This window comes from Pseudorca crassidens, chromosome 2 (genome assembly GCF_039906515.1).
Source record: "Pseudorca crassidens isolate mPseCra1 chromosome 2, mPseCra1.hap1, whole genome shotgun sequence".
NCBI classification, from domain to species: Eukaryota; Metazoa; Chordata; class Mammalia; order Artiodactyla; family Delphinidae; genus Pseudorca; species Pseudorca crassidens.
In genome coordinates, this window is record NC_090297.1 from 53,253,320 (window position 1) to 53,276,944 (window position 23,625).

Consider the following 23,625-nt stretch of genomic DNA (forward strand, 5'->3'; position numbering starts at 1 on the left):
GGTGTCATATCCAAAAACATCATTTCCAAGAACAACATCAAGGAGCTTCTTCTTACATTTTCTTCTTGGAGTTTTATAGTATCAGGTGTTATGTTTAAGACTGATCCATTTCAAGTTAATTTTTGTGAGTGGTGTAAGATAGGGAACCAATTTCACTGCTCTGCATGTGTCTTTCTAGCTTTCCCAGCACCATTTGTTGGCCTTTCCCCACTGGATGCTCTTGGCAGCCTTGTAGACTATTAGATGACCATATGAGCAACAACGTGGATGGATCTGGATGATATTATGCTTAGTGAAATAAGTCAGACAGAGAAAAACAAATTTTACGTTATCACTTACATGTGCAATCTATAAAATAAAACAAACTAGAGAATATAACAAAAAAAGAAACAGACTCACAAATATAGAGAACAAACTAGTAGTTACCAGTGGGGGGGATGGGGGCAGGATAGGGGTAGGAGATTAAGAGCTACAAATTACTATTATAAAATAAAGAAGCTACAATAATATATTGTACAGCAAAGGGAACATAGTATTTTATAATAACTCTAAATGGAGTACAACCTTTAAATATAGTGAAACACAGTGCTGTACACCTGAAACTTATTTAATATTGTAAGTCAGCCATACCTCAATTTAAAAAAAAAAGTTAGAGGAGGGAGAAGCTGCCCTTTTTTTAAAAAATGCAAGTGATCTAAGACCAAATTCCATCTGTGGATTTTGTTTGATCCTGATTTGAATAAACCAACTATAAAAAGATATGTATGAAATAATCAAGAAAATTTAACATGCACTGGATATTATTAGATGATACCAAAGAATTATGGACTGTTAATTTTGTTAAGTGTGATAACAGCACTGTGGTTAAATTTAAAGATGTTAATGTTTATACTAGTCTTCTACTTCTATGTATGTTTGAAGATTCCCATAACTTAAAAAGAACTTTTTCAGAGAGAATACGAGAAGAGAAATTGAAATCAGCAAGCTCTGACAACCCTTCAAAGGAATTTTGTTGCAAAAAAGAGCAAAGAAATATTGGAAGTTGGAGACTGATGGAAAAGTGGGGCAAAAAAAGCAGAATTTTTTTAAATGGGAGAAATAACGGTATGTTTGCATGTTTATATACTGGTGGGAATGATCCAATAAATAGAGAGAAAAAGTGATGATATAAAAGAGAAGGGAGGACTTCCCTGGTGGCACAGTGGTTAAGAATCTGCCTGCCAATGCAGGGGACACAGGTTCGAGCCCTGGTCCAGGAGGATCCCACATGCTGCAGAGCAACTAAGCACGTGCTACTGAGCCTGTGCTCTAGAGCCCACGTGCCACAACTACTGAAACCTGCGCACCTACAGCCGGTGCTCCACAAGAGAAGCCACTGCAATGAGAAGCACGCGCACCACAATGAAGAGTAGCCCCCACTCACCGCAACTAGAGAAAGCCCACACACGGCAACGAAGACCCAACACAGCCAAAAATAAATAAATAAAATAAATAAATTTTTTTCAAAAAGAGAGTAGGGAGAATTCCTAAAGTACTGTATTTGAGCGAGAGAACTTGGGATCTAGTTCACTAGTGGTTCATTTAAAATAACTGGTGAATAGACACAATACGGGTACAGATGATAAAACGTGAACACACATGGCGGTAGGAGTATGTGGAAGTTCTTTCTGACTGCTTCAATTTTCTCAGTGAAACAGGAAGTCAAGTCATTCTCAGAGTGAAAATGGGGAAGAGCAATTAGGGTTTTAAGGGAAGAGTAGGAGGCATGAAATGGGTCAACTAAAACAGTGGGAAAATGAACGGACTAGGAAAATAAAATGTTTGCCTAGCAATGTTAAAGCCTTCATGAGTTAGTGGTCATAAATTTAAAGTGAGACCAGTCAATGGGATCTGTGTGTTTTCCTCCAGCCATACTCAGCTGCACAAGTGCAGGTATGAAGTAAGCAGAAGGTTGGATTTAAACAGCACTGAGGTAGTGCAAATGACATGAGAAGAAGTTAAGGAAGCCAAGAGTATATGCAAAAGAGTAATTATAATGATCAACAAATAATTTAAGTTTGGTAAGGAGAGAAAAGAGGACATCAAGGGGTGAGAGACACACAAAAGTTAGTATGATCACAAATTCTAGGTCCCAGTGGTGTTGAAGGACAGCTGAAGTCAGAGCACCAGAACAAGAGAGCAAGAAAGATAAGAAGTGGTATTAAGAGAATAGGAAACATAAAACTGAGATTACAGGAGGCTTATGGTTATTCATAATGACTAAATCCAGGGATGACCATGGAAGTGAATAGTTAAGGTGTAACACAGAATGCGGGAAATCAGTTGAAAAGAGGAGTTCAAGACACTAAGAGAGTATTAGAAGGATCATCTCCATGTACATTGAAACCATCCAGAAATCTATATATTCTAAAATTTCTCCAATCAGTATGTTACTGTTGTTAAAAGTAAACTCCATGTTTTAAAATTTTAATAACACAAACATTATATATAAACATGTCGCTACAAGTCAATCAAACTATTATGCTCTGGCATATGATGTTTGTTCAATAATTGGTACCATTTCATAACCAAAGAGAAAGTGTTAATACAACTTCACCCAAGTCAGTCTTAATTACTTTTTCAGTTTTTGACAAATGGAGCATGTTTTTAATTCATATTCCTACTATAACTAATAAGTACCAGTTTTTTATCAAAATTGATTATCCTCATGCCAGCCTCTTGAATAAGAAAACATATATTTATATCTCTGACATAGCACCTGGCTTAAAGCAATAATTCAATAACTATATATTCCTTTCTATTAAAGGACATAGATAATACTATGAATCTACATAATTATTTAACATTTACTTCAGTACCTATTATTTCTAGAATAGATTCCTGAATTTTCATGTATGAATCACCCTGGGTCTGGGAAGTTCTAATTGTAAAATTCCAGAGTTGATTAAATCCTGAATGTAAAGTGTAAGAGTTGCCTAGGAAATCAACACTTCTACAACGCCTCCCAACACTCCTCTGACTCAAATTTCAGAAAAGAGTGAGATAGCAACAAATAAGGGTGTTAGTGAGAGTAGTGATGGAACCCAATCTACTGGCTCTTATCTTTCCACTATTTTTTCATGGCCTAGTCAGAATTACACAGTAACATACCATATTTTAAATATGCTACTTACTGTGGTATGATGGGATATACTGCCAACAATGTTGAGGTTTTTGAGCAGCTGGGGAGAACCACTGTACTGTCCAGAAATCTGCTTCCTAACTTCAGCAGCCACAGTTCTACAACAAAAAAAGCAAATACATTGTTTTTAAAAAGAAAACAAACTAACTTAAAATGGGAGAAAGCTAAGTATTTTCAAAAGTCATCTAAAGAACAACAAAATCTCAGCACATCAATAAGGCTATAAATTTATAAGATATTTTGGTAAATACTGCTTATAATTACAGTAGAACATCTTTATAACGCTGATATAGCGTACAATACTTACAGCCAACTTACATAAGGCTTTTTTTGTATACGGCATTTCAGGGAACATATTGATACTTTGGTTTATGATAGAGCTGGAAGCTATAATAAGATGTATATATTAATGTGTATATATTTTAAGGATATAAAATTAATTCAAAATACTTTATAAACAATATTCATGCCCCAGAAAACTATTCCCTATTTTTACTTAACTAATAAAAATTGTCTTTATACTCTGGCATTAATGGCTTTCCATAATCTGACCCTAATCACCTTTTCAGCCTTACATATCCCTTCCCAAATTCTTCTCAATGAACATAAACTGCTTCCTAGAATGCTGTTTCTCTCCTATATCCACAAATTCAACTCTTAATTAGTTTTAGGGGTAAAACTCAAATGGCAAGACTTCCATACAAGATTCTTGACTCACCACAGCTAAAATACCACCCTTCTTAAAAACTGTTAGAGCATTTATCATAACCTAACTTGCATTTTCCTCCTTCCTAGTTATTTTCTCCACATTCATGTACGCCCTATATAAACAGAGGCAGTGGTTTCATTCATTGCTATTTCCCCTAAAATATTTAGCATGTGGCACTTAAAACAGAGAAATGTATATTTAGTCCTATGAAATACATAGTATTACTGACGAATGAAGTAAACCACAAAGGCATTACCATAACATAACTTGACCAGTAAGTCCTTATCTGAAACAGGATTAAAGTTTAGAAGTTCCACGATTTCAAGCTGCTTGTTGACCCTTGGGAGCATACTAGTATTTCAAATTTACTAAATGACATTTCTAGGGACTTCCCTGTTGGTTCAGTGGTTAAGACTCTGCACTCCCAATGCAGAGGGCCTGGGTTCCATCCCTGGTCAGGGAACTAGATCCCACATGCCACAACTAAAAGATCCCACACGTGGCAACGAAGATCCCTCATGCCACAACTAAGACCCAGTGCAGCCAAATAAATAAATAAATATTTCTAAAACAAAAATATTTTATACATTTGAATGACTCTGTAGCTCATTAAGCTCTATATTCCTTAGACTTCACAAAATTATAAACCAAAATATTCTGTGAGTCTTAAATCCAGTCATTAAATAACTTCCTCATATTAGTAACATTTTTACTAAGTAAAAAATGTAACTAAAGAACACAAAATAAAGACAACTATCAATAGATTTTGTACAATTATTTTCCTGATGTCAATATCTAACCTCCACCCTATGAGCATCAACTGGTCACTATTTTATAAACCTTGCCTTTTGTTCTTTTACTCTTTTCCAAAAAATAAACCCTAACTTCTTCCTATCATTCCACTGAACGTAAAGTGAAACTGGCCTACTGCCTTCGATTCTGGGCCAGCTTGATGATACTTTTGTTCTGGAGTGTTCTCAAATTAATGGTTGAATTCAGAGCCCTGAACATCTTAGTGCCCTTTCAAATTTCCAGCTGAATTTCTACACAATTTCATTTTCCAAAAATTATCCAAATATATGATATAATCTTTAGCTTCCTTCTTCTCTTCCATACCCCCTTAACTATTTTCATATTCAATCACTCCACACACATCTCTTGAGCACTGTTAGGAGTTGACCACTCAGTTAGAAATTTTTGATAGAAAAGTAAAAGAGTTATCATTTTTAAGGCTCAAGATACTGAATTAGCTCAACTTTTTCTTTACAGGTGATCTGAAGTACATTAGATCATATATGTGTTTTAAAAAAGGCTAATCTGTTATTCATAATTGTCAAAACTTGGAAGCTTATCCTTCAATAGGTAAATGGATAAACAAACTATGGTACATTCATACAATGGAACATTATTCAGCAGTAAAAAGAAATGCACTATCAAGCCAAAAAAGACATGGAAGAACCTTAAAAGAATACTGCTAAGTGAAAGAAGCCCATCTGACAAGGATACAATACTGTATGATTCCACCTATATGACATTCTGGAAAAGGCAAACTATGGAGGGGTGAAAAACAGTGGTTGCCAGGGGTTGGAAGAAGGAGGAAAAGGAAGAGATGAGTAAGTAATGCACAGGGATTTTTAGGGCAGTGAAATTATTCTCTATGATACTATCATGATGGATACATATCATTATACATTTGTCAAAACCTATAGAATATACAACACAAACAGTAAACCTAATGTAATCTATGGACTTTAGTTAATAATAATGTATCAATATTAGCTTATCTATTATAACAAATCTATTATAACAAATGTATCATACTAATCCAAGATGTTAATAAAAGGGAAAACTTGGTTGGGAAGTAAACATGGGAACTCTCTGTACTTTCCACTTTTCTGTAAATCTAAAACTGCTCTCCCAAAGAAGTCTACTGAATTTTTAAAAATAAGTAAATAAATAAAAAAGACTAACTCAGAAAAGACAAGGGAGGAAGAGAAGAGCATGAAGAAACGATTAGAGGTTAGAGATGAAAGCTAAAGGAGGAATGTAACCTTTGAAGGAGGATACAGATTGAGGAGAGGGCAAAGGGCAAATTCTGTAAAGCATCTGGATGTGAGAGGACAGGAACATTCACTGTAGTTTATGACTCCCCTTAGGCTTTTAATGAAGCCTATACACTGTGAATGTTCATTATTATGTTTGGTTTAAAGACCTTACAATCTCCTGATCCTGTTGTCAAGACTGAGATGAAAATATGAAAAAGCTTTTAAAAAGAGAGAGAGAGACAGAGAACAAGTATTGTGTCTATCTTCCTCAGTGCTACTCAACTCAGTCTACCAACCTCAGCACTACCTCAGTGCTTCTGTTTCTCAGTGTTTCTGGGGCTAAACCACGAGTAATCTGAATTGTAAACTGCTATATTTGATCAAGTTCAAGATCTCAGTAACTGTTAAGACTTGCTATTACTTCAGGTACAGCTAAGAAAGAAAAACCTCGCTAATTAAGCAATACACTATCAATTAATTGAAAGACATACCCTGATTTCAGAAAATGTTAAAAAGTGAAACAAAATTTAAAATATGATTACTTCAAAAAGAGACAATCTTTCATTTAATAACAATCTTTCATTTAATAACAGAGACAAAGGATAATCCCCACATTACAAATATTTGTCTTATTTATACATGACATAATTTCCCCCAAAGAGAAAATCAGCAATAATTTGAAGTAAGAACCATTTCCAAACTGAGCTATAATGGCAATAAAACCATCTGCCACCCAGACAAAGGATGTATTTATACTGAGACCCTCTGCATGAAAAGATTTCCTCAATGATAAGTGAGGAAATTTTCCCAAATTAAAAAAACAGTATCGGGCTTCCCTGGTGGCGCAGTGGTTGAGAGTCCACCTGCCGATGCAGGGGACACGGGTTCGTGCCCCGGTCCGGGAAGATCCCACATGCTGCGGAGCGGCTGGGCCCGTGAGCCATGGCCGCTGAGCCTGCGCGTCCGGAGCCTGTGCTCCACAACAGCGAGAGGCCCGTGTACCACCAAAACAAACAAACAAACAAACAAAAAACAGTTATCTCTTAACCATACTATGGTCCAAAGTATGCAACACAAGAAATTTAATGAATAAACTGTTATCAGGAGTAACAGTACCTGTTATCAATTAAAATCCTTTATCACAGATTACTTTTTTAATAACAATTTTTCCTACTCCTAATGAAGCTCATATAGTAAAGCAATACAAGGAAGTCTTTTTTACTTCTAATAAGCTATTAGTATTAACTGCAAAGTGGAAAGAAGAGTAGGTCAAAAATTCCATAGTTACTTACACTCTTAAATTATAATAGCAGAATATCTTCTTCCCCTTCCAAAAGCACATGATCCAATATTTGACCTATTTAACTCCTTACCAACTCTCTCCATTTCCATAAGCTCCCTCACTATGTCAACATGCATTACAGTTTTTACAAAAGCAAGCACTCGCTAAGGCCGTTCACCATGGTATATTAGAAATAACCAACAAAGGATCCACATCCTGAGGGAAAATTATGTTGCATTTAACTTTTCCTCTAACCTCATCCCACTTTCAGATGCCCGATCAACCATGATTTCCAGAAAGTCCCAAAGCCAATCTGGGCCTCTCTCATCTCTAGTCGTTCTTCATGGGACCAGAGGAAACACTTGAGTAAAGATGAGTAAGGAGAGTTTAGACTAAAATAAAAGAGGTTAGTTGAGCTACTCCTATAAAGTCACAAAAAAATATCTGCAATGTAATATGCAAATAAGAGAATAAGATCTCTTGGAACTGGCACTGTTTATATTAAACACAGAACTCAGAGAAGAAGTATAAGGGAATATACCATGGAATATACCAAGTAAGGGCACATATCAGAGACAAGGCAAGAAAGGGCTAGCTAAAAATCCCCAAAAGAAAAAGGACAAGAACAGATGATACTCCAATGCTGTGACTATCCAAGTCCATGACTGATGACTGATGGATTGAATCACAGTTCTACCATAGTGTACAGTTGGTATTAAAGACCAAAAGAGGCAAAATAAAGAAAACAATAGATTAAAGAAATGCAACACTGTATCACCTTTCCAGTATTTGTGCCACAAATATTTAACCTGAACTGAATCAAACCTGTATATCTAACATCCAGATTACAAGAAATACAGAGAACAGTGTTAACAATACTAAAAAAAAGCAATCAGACAAAAACCAGAAGAAAGCTCATTCTATAATGTCAAGTCTCTTCAACAAGTCAATGTGATGAATAAATAAATAAAGGCAGTGGGCTAAGTTTTAGCATAAAAAAGACTTAAGATTAAAAATTAAAGTCTACTCAAAAAGGGAAAAAAAGACTTAAGCGATATAACCAAATGCAATGAATGGTCCTTAACTGGATCTTGATTTGAACAAACCAGCTATAAAAGACATTTCTGGGGATAATGAGAAATCTGAACATGGACAAGGTATTACATAATTAAGAATCAGTGTTTTTTTAATGTGGGAAAACAGTATTATAACAATGGAGGGAAATGTCCTTATGTTTTAGAGATGCAAATTATGTCTATAATTTAGCTTAAAACACTTCAGTTATGGTTACTCTGCCTTAACAGAGGAAACCAGCAAACTAAATATGGAATACAGATGTGCCAAATACTCTTCAAGAAGTATATCATATCCTCCATATATCCCTGCCTGATTATTTCTGCCCTGTTTTCCTCAGGTTAGACACTCGTCCTCTGCACTTTCAAAGCATTTTGTGTTTATGCGCATTCATTTAAGGAAATGGAGTTTCCAGGAGGCTAGTTCAGACAGGCAGCAGACTAGCTAGACTGCTTTCTATGGTGGAATAAAAACCTGGGCTTGCTGACAGAGTTTGATTTCAGCAGTGAGAAAGCCTAATGTTTATAAACATTCTCTTTGATAGAAGCACATAAACTGCAAAGTAGATTTTTCTAGAATAGTAGTAATGCGACCCACAGATGTAAAAGTATGGTGGACAAAAAAAAGGTGCGGTAAAGTATCAAGAATATGGCTTCTCAGGCCTGGAACACTCTCCCTCTTCAGAGGTGCCTTTGCGACCTCCTTGAGGAATGAAGGAGGACAAGGAAACTTTACTTCTGATAGGAGTACGCTATGTCTCTTTTTTTGTATAAATGTCTCAAAGCAGGCTAATTTCTGCCATTAAAGAAAACGTACATTTTTTAACTCTGTCTGGTGCCATTTTCCTATCAAGAACTACCCCACTGTGAAAACCGAGCAGTACCTTAGTCATAGTACCTTAGTCATATCAAATTGTTCTCAAATCTATTTACCTATCTCCTTGCAAGGAACTAAGCAATTAGCTTTACTTATCTTTGCACCCTCCAGCAGAGTGCCTAGCACACTCTGGGTGCTTAAAAAATGTTTAAAAAGCTGAAGTGAAAAAAATGAGACTATAGCGAAATTCATAATTCCTCCCCCCAAAAAAGTAGTTCAATAAGAATGCTAGAATGGAACAATTGATAGGAACTTCTTGAGTGCAGGAACTACATTTTATTAATCTTTACATCCTCGATGTCTAAGACAATTAAGACAATGGGGGGGGGTGGAGAAAGAGGAATGGAGAGACAGGTGTAGTGGAGAGAGAAAAAAGGAGGTAAGGGAACAGGAAGAATTTAGAGACTACCTAGTATATGGACTTTCCAAATGCCTTTCAGAGGAAATTAATCTATAAGTATTGTTGCTTTCTAATTGATTGGAAAGACACAAGAAGTATGCCTTTTTATCTATTACTGTCAAGTAATCAGGTGAGTGTTTGCTGGGGGGAAAAAATCTGAAACAACAGAAGAGTTCTACATGTGTAAAACCTTTTCTTTAAGAGCCTAGCTGACATCATTACTATCCCATTTGTTAACTGGTAAAGTTTAAAAACTACTACTGAAGAAAAAAAAAAACTTCTACTGAAACACAATGCTCTCTTATTCTATGTGAAACTTTTCTTTTTTAGCAATGTTTTAACAAGATAACATGTTTACTTATCTCAAAGTAGTCTCTAATATGTCTTCAGCATATCTGCAAAGGGCTGGTTCTAGAACTACATTCAAGCTCTACAATTATGTAAATAAACTTACTATGAGAAGCAGAGAAAATAAGATTTCTCCAGTATGGAGAGAATAAGATTTTCCAGTATGGAGAAAAGACAAAACAACTTGATAAAGGAAGACATCTTTTTTAAAAAAAAATGATTAAAAAAGTAAATAAAAGGAAAATGTACATGGTATTAAAAACTCAAAGTTCACAAAGAAGTAAAAACAAAAGGTGTAACTCTCTACCATTTCCAATCCCCAACCGTATTCCCCACATGTAACCACTGAATATTTTCTTAGGTGTCCTTCAAGAAAAAGATGTGTGTACATCAGTGCATATATAAGAAATCCTTATTTTTTAATATGACATATGACATCATACATAACCTTTTCTCAATATCTTACATTATACACTTAATTATCTTAGGAATCTTTCCATATCAGCACATAAAATAATAATAATATTCTAGCAATATTTATCAAGCATTTACAATGTGCCAGATACACATAAAAGTGTTAAATTTGATATACCTCATTTAATCTTCAGAAGAACTCATGAAGTAGGCACTATACCAGCATACTGAAGTTTTAAGACGTTCAGGTCATACAACCAATAAGGAATAGCACTAAGGTCTCAACTTAGAGCCCCCACTCTTTTTTTTTTTGCGGTACGCGGGCCTCTCACTGTTGTGGCCTCTCCCATTGCGGAACACAGGCTCTGGACGCGCAGGCTCAGCAGGCAGAGCTGCTCCGCAGCATGTGGGATCTTCCCGGACCGGGGCACGAACCTGTGTCCCCTGCATCGGCAGGCGGACTCTCAACCACTGCGCCACCAGGGAAGCCCAGAGCCCCCACTCTTAACCACTGTTCTCCTTTTTATCTGATATAGAGTCCATAAAATGAATAAACTGCAACGTATTTAACCAGTCTCTACTGTAGACATTTAAGCTATTTCTAGTCTTCGCAAAGATCATCACTTGAATGTAAGCTCCACTGAGAGATTTTTATCTAAATCAAGAATTATGGGTGATTTTTATTTTATCTTTTGGGCCTTTTGCATTTCCACATTTTCTGCAGTACTATATATTATTTTATAGTAAGAAAAAAATAGATATTTTTAGATAAACTTGAAAAACAGAGTAACTTATGAAAGGTAGAGACGGTTTGAATTCAGATCCATAAAACTCCCAAGGCCTCTTTCCATGGAAGCAAGTTTCCAAAGGTAAATAATTCTAGTTATAGTTTATATTAATTATTTCTATATTCTCCAGAACCTAATCAAGAGGTCAGTTAAAGATGTCCAGTGAAAATGTCTGTAGTATATACCAACATATTAATAGGAACACTATAATAACTACCACCACTGCTATGATCTGTTTCCTATCTCTCACGGATGGCTAAATAAAACTCCCATCTGAGGCACTGTCATTTGTAAGTTATCCTGTGTTGAATTCTTTAGGAATTAAGGTCCAGAGTGGACCAGTAACCACTAAAACCCCAAGAAAACAAAAACACATACAGGTTGATTTGTGAAACCAAAGAACAGAAATAATCCTTCTCTATAATACACTTAACATTTAAGACATAGTTCCTTTTGGGGGAGGATGAAGGAAAAAAGATGTCAGATGACTCATGTATCCCATCTGACGCTATTTTGGGATGACATTTAAGTTAAAGATTTAGAAAGCACTGTATTAAGGAGACTTGCAAGTCCCCATCATTCTGATCTACAGCATTTCACTATATCTCAATTTCCTCAACTAAAACATGGTGATAATAGTGCTCCCTACTTCATGGAACATATTAAGTTATAACTACAGAAAAAAAGATTTTTAAATTTAGCATTTGAAAAAATTAACACTGATCTGAAATTGCCAACTAAAAAGAAAACTGAAGGGGAAAAAACCTCTACTGTAAAAAGTCAATCCTCCCAAAAGGAAATAAATATATCCTTAACTCCACTCTACTTCATAAAAATAAAGCCAGAATCTCCTTACCCACAAACATACAAATTATATCCTGATGTAAACTGTATACAATTAGTTGCTAAACTCTGTTCATCCTAAGTCTTAAATACTTCTCAAATGTTCCCCTCCTTCCCTTTCCTACAGCATCTGCCTACAGATAACATCATACTTAATGGTAAAATGCTTTCTTCCTTAGACGGGAAAGAAAGCAAGGATGTGTACTCTCACCACTTCTATTCAACACTACACTGCAGGATCCAGCCAGTGGAATATGGGAAGGAAAGAAGGAAAAATGGAAAGAAGGAAGAGAGGGGGGAAGGAAAGGGAGGGAAGGAGGAAGAAAGGACAGGGAGGAAAGGAGGGAGGGAAGGAAGGAAGGAAAGGGAAGAAATTAAAAGCATTAAGATTGGAAAGGAAGAAATAAAACTATCTTTACTCACAGACAATATGTCCTGTAGGCAGAAAATCTTAAGGAATCCACCAAAAATTACTAGAACTAATAAATAAGTTCAGGAACGTCAGAAGATACAAATTCAATATTCAAAAATCAATTGTATTTCTATAAACCAGCAACAAACAAACCAAATTCTTTAATTCCATTCATGATAAAATCAAAAACAATATAATACTTAGAAATAGATTTAACAAAAGAAGTATAAGACTTGCACACTGAAAACTTTAAAACTTTACTAAGAGAAATCAAAAAAGCTCGAAATAAATGAAGAGACAGTGTGTTCATGGATTTTTTTTTTAATTAATTTATTTTATTTATTTATTTATTTTGGCTGCATTGGGTCTTCATTGCCACGCGCGGGCTTTTCTCCAGTTGCGGTGAGCGGAGGCTTCTCTTGTTGCGGAGCATGGGCTCTAGGCACACGAGCTTCAGTAGTTGTGGCACGCAGGCTCAGTAGTTGTGGCTCACGGGCTCTAGAGTGCAGGCTTAGTAGTTGTGGCGCATGGACTTAGCTGCTCCGCGGCATGTGGGATCTTCCCGGACCAGGGATCAAACTCATGTCCCCTGCAGTGGCAGGCGGATTCTTAACCACTGCACCACCAGGGAAGCCCTGTGTTCATGGATTTGAAGACTTGATATTGTTGATGGCAATTCTCCCCAAACTAATCTACAGATTGAATGTAATCCCTGTCAAAACCCCAAGAGGGCTTCCCTGGTGGCGCGGTGGTTGAGAGTCCGCCTGTCAATGCAGTTCGTGCCCCGGTCCGGGAAGATCCCACATGCCGCGGAGCGGCTGGGCCCGTGGGCCGTGGCCGCTGGGCCTGTACGTCTGGAGCCTGTGCTCCGCGGCAGGAGGGGCCGCAGCAGTGAGAGGCCCGTGTACCACAAACAAACAAACAAACAACAACAAAAAAGAATATTTGCAGAAATTGGTAAAATTCATGTTGATATTGATCCTAAAATGTTTACAGAAATGGAAAAAATCCAGAATAGGCAAAACAATTTTGAAAAAGACAAAAAAAGTTGAAGGACTTACACTTCCAGCTATCAAATTTTACTGTAAAATGAGAGTAATCAGAACAGTTTGATACTGTAAGGACAGACATACAGATCAATGATTTTTAACAAGGTATCAGGGTAACTCAATGAGAAGAGGACAGTCTTTTCAACAAAGAGTGTTACATCAACTGAACATTCATATACAAAAGATGAATTTAGACCCCTTCTCACACCATGCACAAAAATTAATGCTAAATGGATCATAAACCAAAAGTAAGAGCTAAAACTATAAAAACTTCTAGAAGAAAACAGAGAAGGAAATCTTCTTGAGTATAAATTAAGCCAAGTCTTAGATCTAACAACACCAAAATCATGATCCATAAAAAAGAAAAAAAATTAATAAATTGGATTTCATCAAAATGTACATCTTTGTGCTTCAAAATTCACCATTAAGTGCTCGCTTCGGCACACATATACTAAAATTGGAACGATACAGAGAAGATTAGCATGGCCCCTGTGCAAGGATGACATGCAAATTCGTGAAGTGTTCCATATTTTTTCACTTTGTTATAAAGCAGAAACTAACACACCATTGTCACCATTAAGAAAATAAAAAACCAAACCAGACAGGGAGAAAATATTTGCAAATCATATATCTAATAAAGGACCTTTATCTAAAACATATAAAGAACTCTTACAACTCAAAAACAAGATAAATAATCTAATTTAAAAATGAGCAAAAGATTTTGATAGTTCACCAATATAGACAGATATGTAAATAGATATGTAAATGGTTAATAAGCACAAGAAAAACATCACTAATCATTAGGGAAATGCAAATCAAAACCATAATGAAATGCCACTTCACAAGTACTGATACATGCTACTACTTGACAAACCTTGAAATGTTACGCTAAGTGAAGGAAGCCAGACACAAAAGGCCACATATTGTATGATTCCATTTATATGATATGTTCAGAAAAGGCAAATCTAGAGAAAGAGAGACAGACATAAAGCATATTAGTGGTTGCCTGGGGCTTGGGGTGGAACTAGGGAGTGACTACAAACTGGCACAAGGGGTTCTGGGGGGAGGGGGACGAAAATGCTCTAAAACAGGATTGTGGGTGATGGTTTCACAACTTTATAAATTTCCTAAAAATCACTGAATGGTACACTTAAAATGAATTAACTGTACGGTATGTAAAGTATACCTCTATAAAGTTGTCTTTTTAAAAAACAAAAAGAGCTTGGATATGGTTGGAACTACTCTGTGACGATAAGGGTAAGAAATTGCTTACAGTCAGAGAAAGAATGATGGTGACAGGAAAAAGAGGAGTTGCAGTGGAGTCACTAAGAAAGTTTTGGACTCTGAGGCTCCTTACCACCACCCCTGTATCTTTAGCAAAGTTTAAAATCATTAAAAGGCTGATATGAGTGAAGGAGTTCAGTTTTCTGGTGCAACAGGACAAACATGGAACACCTCATGTGGATGCAGGAGTGCAGGTGCAGAAAGAAGCATGGGAAAGCCAAAAAACAAGAACCAAGTACACCTCTTTGGGAGGCTGTGAGTTGGCATTAAGGTGAGAGCTAAACTTAACCAAGTTAAGAGACAGGGGATCCACAGCTGGCATCAGGTTACCCTGGTTTTGTTTGTTTTTTGTATTTCACCAGTTACATTTAAATTTTAGCAGGTAGTAGAGCTGACTATACAGCTATATATTTAAATGATTATAGGGATGCTACACAACTTCAAATGACTAATTTTATTTAAAGAATATCAGTTGTTTTGGGGACCAGCACTCTGACCCTCCTTCTTTTGGTTAGAAACTCCTTTTTGATAAGCAACTCATTCCTTGAGATTGGGTGTTGCTGACACCATCACATCTCTCCCCCAAACCACAGAGGACATATGACCCAGGACTGGCCAGAATCCCCTATATCCCTAAACACAGTAATTGGTTCAAGGAAGGACATGTGATCCAAGCCAGACCAATAACTGTGTCCCTGGATCTTTTCTGCCACAGCTAAACTTGTAGGATTCGAGCCTGGGGCTGTCAATTCTCATTGTAACCATTTTGTTATAATTTTGTGGAAAACCTAGCCAAGACACGAGGATAAGAGGCCTACTAACATCACCTGTATCCCTGGACCCAATGTACTCAGTTAACATGAGTCAGCACCTTTTTTTTTTATATGTGCAAATTAATCTGATTTGAGTTTCTGTCACTTGCAACCAAAAAGTCTCTTCTGTAAAAGGCCACTGAAAAAGCAGAGACATCTCAAGCGCTTGCCAAAGGGGTCCAAAAGATGCATCCCAGAAACTAAAGGAAACTCACTCTCTGTGGAGACTGAATTGACTAATGGAAAACAGGATGCAGGAGAAAAGCAGGTAGATAAACTTCCTCTTCTTCCACAGTGCCATCTACACATCTAAGGAACTGTTCCTCTGTCTAAAGATATCCTGTGCGGCCAAGCGTGCACACCTGGCAAACGATCTCTCTTTAGCTCTTTGTGAAGCAGTGGCCAACGAGATAAGGTATCACCTTGCATTGTTTCCCATCCTTCTCTTCACTTTCCTCTTCTCTTTTAATGCCCTGGGATTATGCCTCCCAGAAAAAAACTCAACTTTTTTTTTTGTTGGCTGCGTTGGGTCTTCGTTGCTGTGCACGGGCTTTCTCTAGTTTCGGCGAGCGGGGGCCACTCTTCGTTGCAGTGCGTGGGCTTCTCATTGCGGTGGCTTCTCTCGTTGTGAAACATGGGCTCTAGGCACTCAGGCTTCAGTAGTTGCAGCATGCGGGCTCAGAAGTTGCAGCACACGGGCTTCAGTAGTTGTGGCTCACGGGCTCTAGAGCGCAGGCTGAGTAGTTGTGGCACATTGGCTTAGTTGCTCCGCAGCCGGTGGGATCTTCCCAGACCAGGGTTCGAACCCGTGTCCCCTGCATTGGCAGGCGGATTCCTAACCACTGCGCCACCAGGGAAGTCCAAGCCTCAACTCTTTTTTTTTTTTTTTTTTTTTTTTGCGATATGTGGGCCTCTCACTGTTGTGGCCTCTCCCGTTGCGGAGCACAGGCTCCGGACGCGCAGGCTCAGCGGCCATGGCTCATGGGACCAGCCGCTCCGCGGCATGTGGGATCTTCCCGGACTGGGGCACGAACCCATGTCCCCTGCATCGGCAGGCGGACTCTCAACCACTGCGCCACCAGGGAAGCCCCAAGCCTCAACTCTTAATCCTTGTTTCAGTCTCTATTTTCTAGGGAACCCAGCCTAAAAGAGTACCTACAAAAAACCTACAGTAATCACCAGGCTTAATATTAAGTGAAACACAGAAAGCTTTCCCTTTGAGATTATAAACAAAATGAGGATGCTCAATATTAACACAATGTTGAGTAGAAATGGTAGTAAAAATCTGTACAATAATGCAAGATAATAGCCTGCAGACCAACACAAAAAAATAAATCAGTTACAAGGTTTGGAAAAGACAAAACAAAAATTCTTGATTTTCAGATGATACGGCTGTCTACGTGGAAAATAGAAAGGCCACAGGAGAGTAAGTAGGTTGACTGCAGCCTGATCTTCCCCCTCAGCTTTGTTCAGTCTTCCTGTACCAGGAGTTTCTCAAGTATGGAGCTGGAATATAAGGTCTCCTGAAAAAGACTGACCCTGTGTTTTCCTGAGAAAGCACAACAGTTCTGGTTGAATCAGTCCCAGAAAGCTATTGTGTAACCTGAGGACTGTCCGGAGTTGAAAAGCCTGTGCCCATTTTGAAGAATCAAGGACTATTATTAAACTTTGGTAAAAATTTTTAAAAAAAGAAAAAGAAAATACAAAGGAATCCACAGGTACATTCTTAGATTTAACAAGAGTTTAACAAGGTATATAGCTGATACAAAATTGTTATATACCTAGGGATAAATCTAACAAAAGATATGCAAGAACCTTACGGAGAAAACTACAAAATTTCATTGTGTGATACAAAGAAGACCTAAATAAATGGAGAGATACACCACGACCATGAATCAGTATTATAAGAATGTCATTTCTCCCCCAAATTGATGTACAGATTCAGTGCAATCCCAATCAAATTCTAATAGGATTTGGGAGTTTTTTGTTTGTTTGTTTTTGGTGGATTCTAAAATATACACGGAAATTCAAAAAGCTAAGAGCAGCTAAGACACTTATTTTTTTTAAAGTGAGAGGAGAGAGTCTACCAAATTACAAAACTTATTACAATGAAAATTGTTTATAATTAGTGAAAAGATGTATAACTAGACCACTGGGACAAAATAGAGAGCCCATTAAAAAAACCCCACAAATAAGGACACACACATCTATTATAGACATGGCAGGACAGATCAATGGGGAAAGGAGAATCCATTCTGAAAAAATTAAAATTTCACACCATACACATATCAAGTCCAGGTGGAATATAAACCTAAACACAAAGGAGGTAATTACAAAGTTTATTATAAATCAGATGAATATCTTAATGACCTCAGAGAATAAAATATTTCTTAAACAAGACCCCCAAAATACTAAACGTTAAAAAAAAACCTGATATACTGCATTAAAACGTAGTTTTCAAAAGATTCCATTTTGGACTTCCCTGGCTGTCCAGTGGTTAAGACCCCACACTTCCACTGCAGGAGGCCCAGGTTCAATCCCTGGTCAGGGAACTAAGATCCCACACACCGCAATGTGCAGCCCAAAAAAAAAAGTAAAAGACTCTATAAAAAGAATTAAAAAACAAACCACAGTGTAGGAAAAGATATTTGCGAAACATATAATCAATAAATGATTAATCTACGGAATACATATAAAGTACTCACACAAATCAATAAGAAAAAGACAATCCAAAGGGAAAAAACAAGGAAGGAAAATGGCAAAGTATTTAATTAGGTAATTTACAAAAAAGTAAATTCAAATGGTCAATAAACATACAAAACAGGGCTCAATCTCATTAGTTATCAAGCAAATATGTAGTAAAACTTTTACAATAAGATAGGATCATGCATCCACCAGATTGGCAAAATGAAAAAGCTGGCAATACCAAGTGATGGTAACTATGTAAGGCAAAATTGTGGGAGTGTAAATTTCCACAACTATCTTAGGAAACAGTTTGGCATAGCCTAATAAACTTGATGATAAATAAAACTGCTAGGACAAGCAATAAAAACCTAGCAATTCGGGCTCCCCTGGTGGCGCAGTGGTTGAGAGTCCGCCTGCCGATTTAGGGGACAGGGGTTCGTGCCCCGGTCCGGGAGGATCCCACGTGCCGCGGAGCGGCTGGGCCCGTGAGCCATGGCCGCTGAGCCTGCGCGTCCGGAGCCTGTGCTCCGCAACGGGAGAGGCCACAGCAGTAAGAGACCCGCGTACCGCAAAAAAAAAAAAAAAAACCTAGCAATTCCACACCTGAGCATACCATAGAAAAACTCATGAACATATGTACCAGAATATATGTATAGGAATGCTCATAGCAACACTGTTTCTAACAGTCAAAAACTGGAAACAACCCAAATGTCCATCTACTGTAGAATGGAAAATTGTGGTATATTTATACAATGAAATAATATAAAGCAATGAAAATGAATGAATTTCAACTGCTTGTAACATCATGGCTGAATCTGACAGATATAATTTTGAGCAAAAGTAGTAAGATAGAAAAGCATACAAACGTACAGTATGATTCTATTTAAATGAATTCAAAAATAAAAAATTATATTGCTTAGGGATGCATTCATAGGTAGTAAAAATAAAGAAAAGCAAGGAAATGGTTATCCCAAATGTCAGGACAGCAGCTTGGAGTACTCTAAAGCAAAGGGTAAGATTTAGAAAAGGAAAGGCAGGATATATAAAAAAAAAAACAAAACCAACAGAACAGTTATAGAGATGGAAATGAGCAGAGCATTTGTGGGGGTAAAGTGAAAACACCAGACTGACTAGTCCAAAATGTAAGCTAGAGAATAAGCAACAAGAGAAGGACCAGATTATAGATGACTTTAAAATGCAAGCAGGAGTTTGGATTTAACCCCATAAGAAGCCACTACATTTATATTTTTGAACATAAGAATGCCATGATAAAAGCTGTGTTTTAGGGAGACTTCATTTGTAACACGTTTGAATTGGAGGAGGGAGGGACTAGATCAGCCATGACCTTGTTGTGAGGCAATGAAAGATGCTCCAAGGTGGCAGGGTGGCGTTCATTCCTACACTTCTTATGCGTCCAGTTTACACAAGTTTCTGTGCTAAGCACTGTAGATAAAAAGACCTAGACCAGCCCTCAAAGAGCTCTGAAAAGCAGTATAAAATAGGGGGAAAGGGGAAAGGAGGGCAAGCATGAGAAAGTTCAGAAAGAAAAAGAAAAACAAAAAACTGTACCTCATGAAATCAGTGATGAACAAAAGAAAAAAGTCAGATGTTCCTAATTCTCAAGAGTTCTATAATCCAAGTACACATAAGGTAGCATGGTAAGCACTACCATATGGCCCCAGGATTGATGAGAAAGAGAACAGGCAGGAAGTACTGGTGACTATACCACATACATGTGAGAAAACTGACTATAAAAGAAAAAGAAATGATTGGTTGGCAGCCAGAAATGCCAGAAGACTCGATGGTTCTTTGTTTTATGATGAGAAAGGCAGGATAAGTCTTATGGCTTAAGGGAAACATCCATAAAAAAGAATAGATTGAAGATGCTAGAAAGGAAAGGGAAAATTGTGAGATCAAGGTTGGGAGGAGGTGGCAAGGTATGGGATTCAAAGTACAATAACACAGGTAAGTTTTAGGTACAAGATACCCTTCAGGCTCAAGAGAAAGATGGTTGAACAATATATTGGGACAGTCATATGCTGAGGTTAAAATGAAGGACTCATGTGGTATGGTCCCAAACTTTTCGGTAAAAGATGGGGTAGGGAAACAAAGATGATAAATAAGAGACATTATTTGGAATAAACCTCATTTCAAATGATAAGACATTAATTAATAAAAGATCAACTCTGGGGACTTCCCTGGTGGCACAGTGGATGAGACTCTGCACTCCCAATGCAGGGGGCCTGGGTTCCATCCCTGGTCAGGGAACTAGATCCCCCATGCATGCCACAACTAAGAGTTTGCATGCCACAAATGAGGAGCCCAAATGCCGCAACCAAGGAGCCCACCTGCTGCAACTGAAGAGTCCGCCTGCCGCAACTAAGAGCTGGCACAACTAAATAAATAATTTTTTTTTTTTTTTTTTTTTTTTAAAGATCAACTCTGGACTATTCTAGTCTCCCTCTAACACTACTCTGCAGCTCAGGAGCAAGAAATAGGTTAGATATTCAGCATTAACAGTTAGTGAAATGAGTACAACAGAAGGTCAGGGAAGTGGTATATGTGTCCAAAGTGATGAAACAGGCAGCACTGAAATAGTTGATACTATGTGGAAAGGACTTACTTTTATCAGGAGTGAGATTATGAATTGAACAAAGTAGATTAAAAGATTGAGCCTATTCAGCCAGAGTTATGAACAGATTCAAGACTAAAAACAATTGAGGTTATAAATAAGCCTATACCCAGGAAATCCTACTCATGTAGGATTTTCCTCAGAAATAAAGATCTGATGAAAGCCTTTCATTAAATTCTGCTTCTTAGGCAGCAAAATGATACGAAATTAACAAAGATTAAGAAAACAAGGATAACTTTTGGTATACTAATAGCAACACTGTTAGAAAATCTAGAACTACCACAGAAGAAAATATTTTGCAGAAAGAAAATACAGTCGAATAATAATAATTTAAGATCTGAAATCAGAGGACTAGGGTTTGAACCTCAATTAAGGCAAATAATCTCATTCTCAGTAGGCCTCAGTTCTGCATCTGTATTATGGGAATAATAAATAACAGTAAATAACCATAATTCAAAAAGACACATGCACTCCAGTGTTCATTGCAGCACTATTTACAATAGCCAGGACATGGAAGCAACCTAAGTGTCCATCAACAGAGGAATGGATAAAGAAGATATGGTACATATATACAATGGTATATTACTCAGCCACAATAAGGAACGAAATTGGGTCATTTGCAGAGACGTGGATGGACCTAGAGACTGTCATACAGGGTGAAGTAAGTCAGAAAGAGAAAAACAAATATCGTATATTAACGCATATATGTGGAACCTAGAAAAATGGTACAGATGAACCGGTCTGCAAGGCAGAAATAGAGACACAGATGTAGAGAACAAATGTATGGACACCAAGGGGGGAAAGTGGGGGTGGTGAGGTGGGATGAATTGGGAGATTGGGATTGACATATATACACTAATATGTATGAAATAGATAACTAATAAGAACCTGCTGTATAGCACGGGGAACTCCACTTCACTGTACAATAGAAACTAACACAACATTTTAAAACAACTATACCCCAATAAAAATAAACAAATAAATAAATAACAGTAAATAATATAGGAATAATAGCAGCAGCTAACATTTTTTGAATGCTTATTATGTTTCAGGCACAGTTCTAAGTGTCTTACATGTATTATCTCATTTAATCCTCAAATTAATCCTACAGAGGTTTTTAGCTCCACTTTACTGATGAGCAAAGACAAAGAGGTTAGATCAACTGCCCAGGATTACACAGCTATTATTTAGTATAGGGAGAATTTCAACCTGGGTGATGTGATCTAGAGTCTACCTTCTTTACTATGTTCTTCTGCCCTCTGGGTTATGAAGATGAGAATGTGGTAAAAAGTGTTTTAAGTATACACAAATATTCTTCATTACAGCTGAATATCAAGTGATAGGACAAAATAATCCAAACAAAATCCTAGGTCATTTATCTACAATCAACATTCCATAAATTGTACCTATTATACACTAGGGAGTGATTACAAAGGTTAACAAGGCATATGCCTTGTCCTCAAAAAGTAGGGAGAACAGGGACTTCCCTGGTGGCTCAGTAGTTAAGAATCTGCCTGCCAATGCAGGGAACATGAGTTCGATCCCTGGTCCAGGAAGATCCCACATGCCACGGAGCAACTAAGCCCATGTGCCACAACTACTAAGCCTGTGCTCTAGAGCCCGTGAGCCACAACTACTGAGCCTGCATGCCACAACAACTGAAGCCCGTGCGCCTAGAGCCTGTGCTCTACACCAAGAGAAGCCACCACAATGAAAAGCCTGTGCACCGCAACAAAGAATAGCCCCTGCTCACCGCAACTAGAGAAAGTCCACACAGAGCAACAAAGGTCCAACGCAGCCATACATACATACATAAATGTAGGGAGAACAGACAAGAGGCAATACTTGACATGAAGTCTGCTTTTCTATGATGAGCCAAGGTTAGTAGCACAATCAGTGTTGCACAATAAAGAGCTTTGAAAAATCACCAAATCACAGCCTCAAAAAATAACAGCACTAAATGCAAAGGGCTAGGAAAAAACTGAGCCAGAAAAGAGATCAGTGTAATTCTTTTCAAAGTAAAGGTTTCTGAAAAATCATAAAGCTTTAAAAAAGAAAAATAAGTTTTCCAGTAGCAACTGGCTTTTCACAGAGCAACAAAGTTCATATAGGTATATCATAAAAAGGATTATTACTTCCAAATAATAGTCCTAGGCCATATTATAAATCCTGTAATAATAAAAAAAATAGTGATACTTACTGTGTACTATTACCTAAAAAGCACTGTCATAAGCATTTTATACGTATGGATTTATTTAATCCTTACAACAATCCTATAAGGTGAGTCCTACTATTAACCCCATTTTATAGATAGGGAAAATGAGGCAAAAGTGAGAGGAAGTAACTCATCCAAGTTTACACAATGGGGGGCAGTGCTAGGATGTCAAACCAGGCAGTCTGTCTCCAGAGTTGTGCTATACTTCCCCCAGTAGGAAACTAAGAAGCAGAACAATAATTTATTCAGAGGTATTATTCAGCCATATTTGGTAACTTGGAGGAAAGTACCTTTCATTCACAATAAGCAGATAATAATTCATCATCTATAGCAGTTCTGTCCTTGGTCTTCCCTCCAGATTAAGCCTGTGCATTCCTCCTCAACTATCTCATCTGCTCCTCTGGCTTTAATTACAATCTACTTGCTGATGACTCCCAAATCTATATCTCCAACCCAATCTCTCTTCTGCACCTTAAACCTGTACCAACAGCTTCACAGACACTTCTCTTGGAATGCTCCATGAGCACCTCAAAATCAACATGTCCAAAACTGAATCATCATCTCCATCCCACCTCA

At 37.5% G+C, this 23,625-nt stretch overlaps 1 protein-coding gene and 1 non-coding gene across 8 annotated transcripts in view; one reads left to right on the top strand and one right to left on the bottom strand.

Annotated features, from left to right (window-relative positions):
* The window catches only part of DOCK7 (dedicator of cytokinesis 7), a 208,106-nt gene that overhangs the window by 182,205 nt on the left and 2,276 nt on the right, over positions 1–23,625 (bottom strand). For 6 of the 7 annotated variants that reach the window (XR_010940861.1, XM_067726375.1, XM_067726373.1 and 3 more), the window contains exon 2: positions 3,174–3,279. Coding sequence is in view for 5 of the 7 variants with exons in the window: in XM_067726375.1 (XP_067582476.1) it covers positions 3,174–3,279 (106 nt within the window). In the remaining 2 variants the exon portion in view is untranslated. Of the gene's footprint in view, positions 1–3,173; positions 3,280–23,625 lie in introns of those variants that run through there. The other variant, XM_067726378.1, reaches the window with a different exon arrangement.
* LOC137220409 (U6 spliceosomal RNA) lies at positions 13,850–13,955 on the top strand. Its single transcript, XR_010941697.1, has one exon. It is a non-coding gene; the product is annotated as a U6 spliceosomal RNA (small nuclear RNA).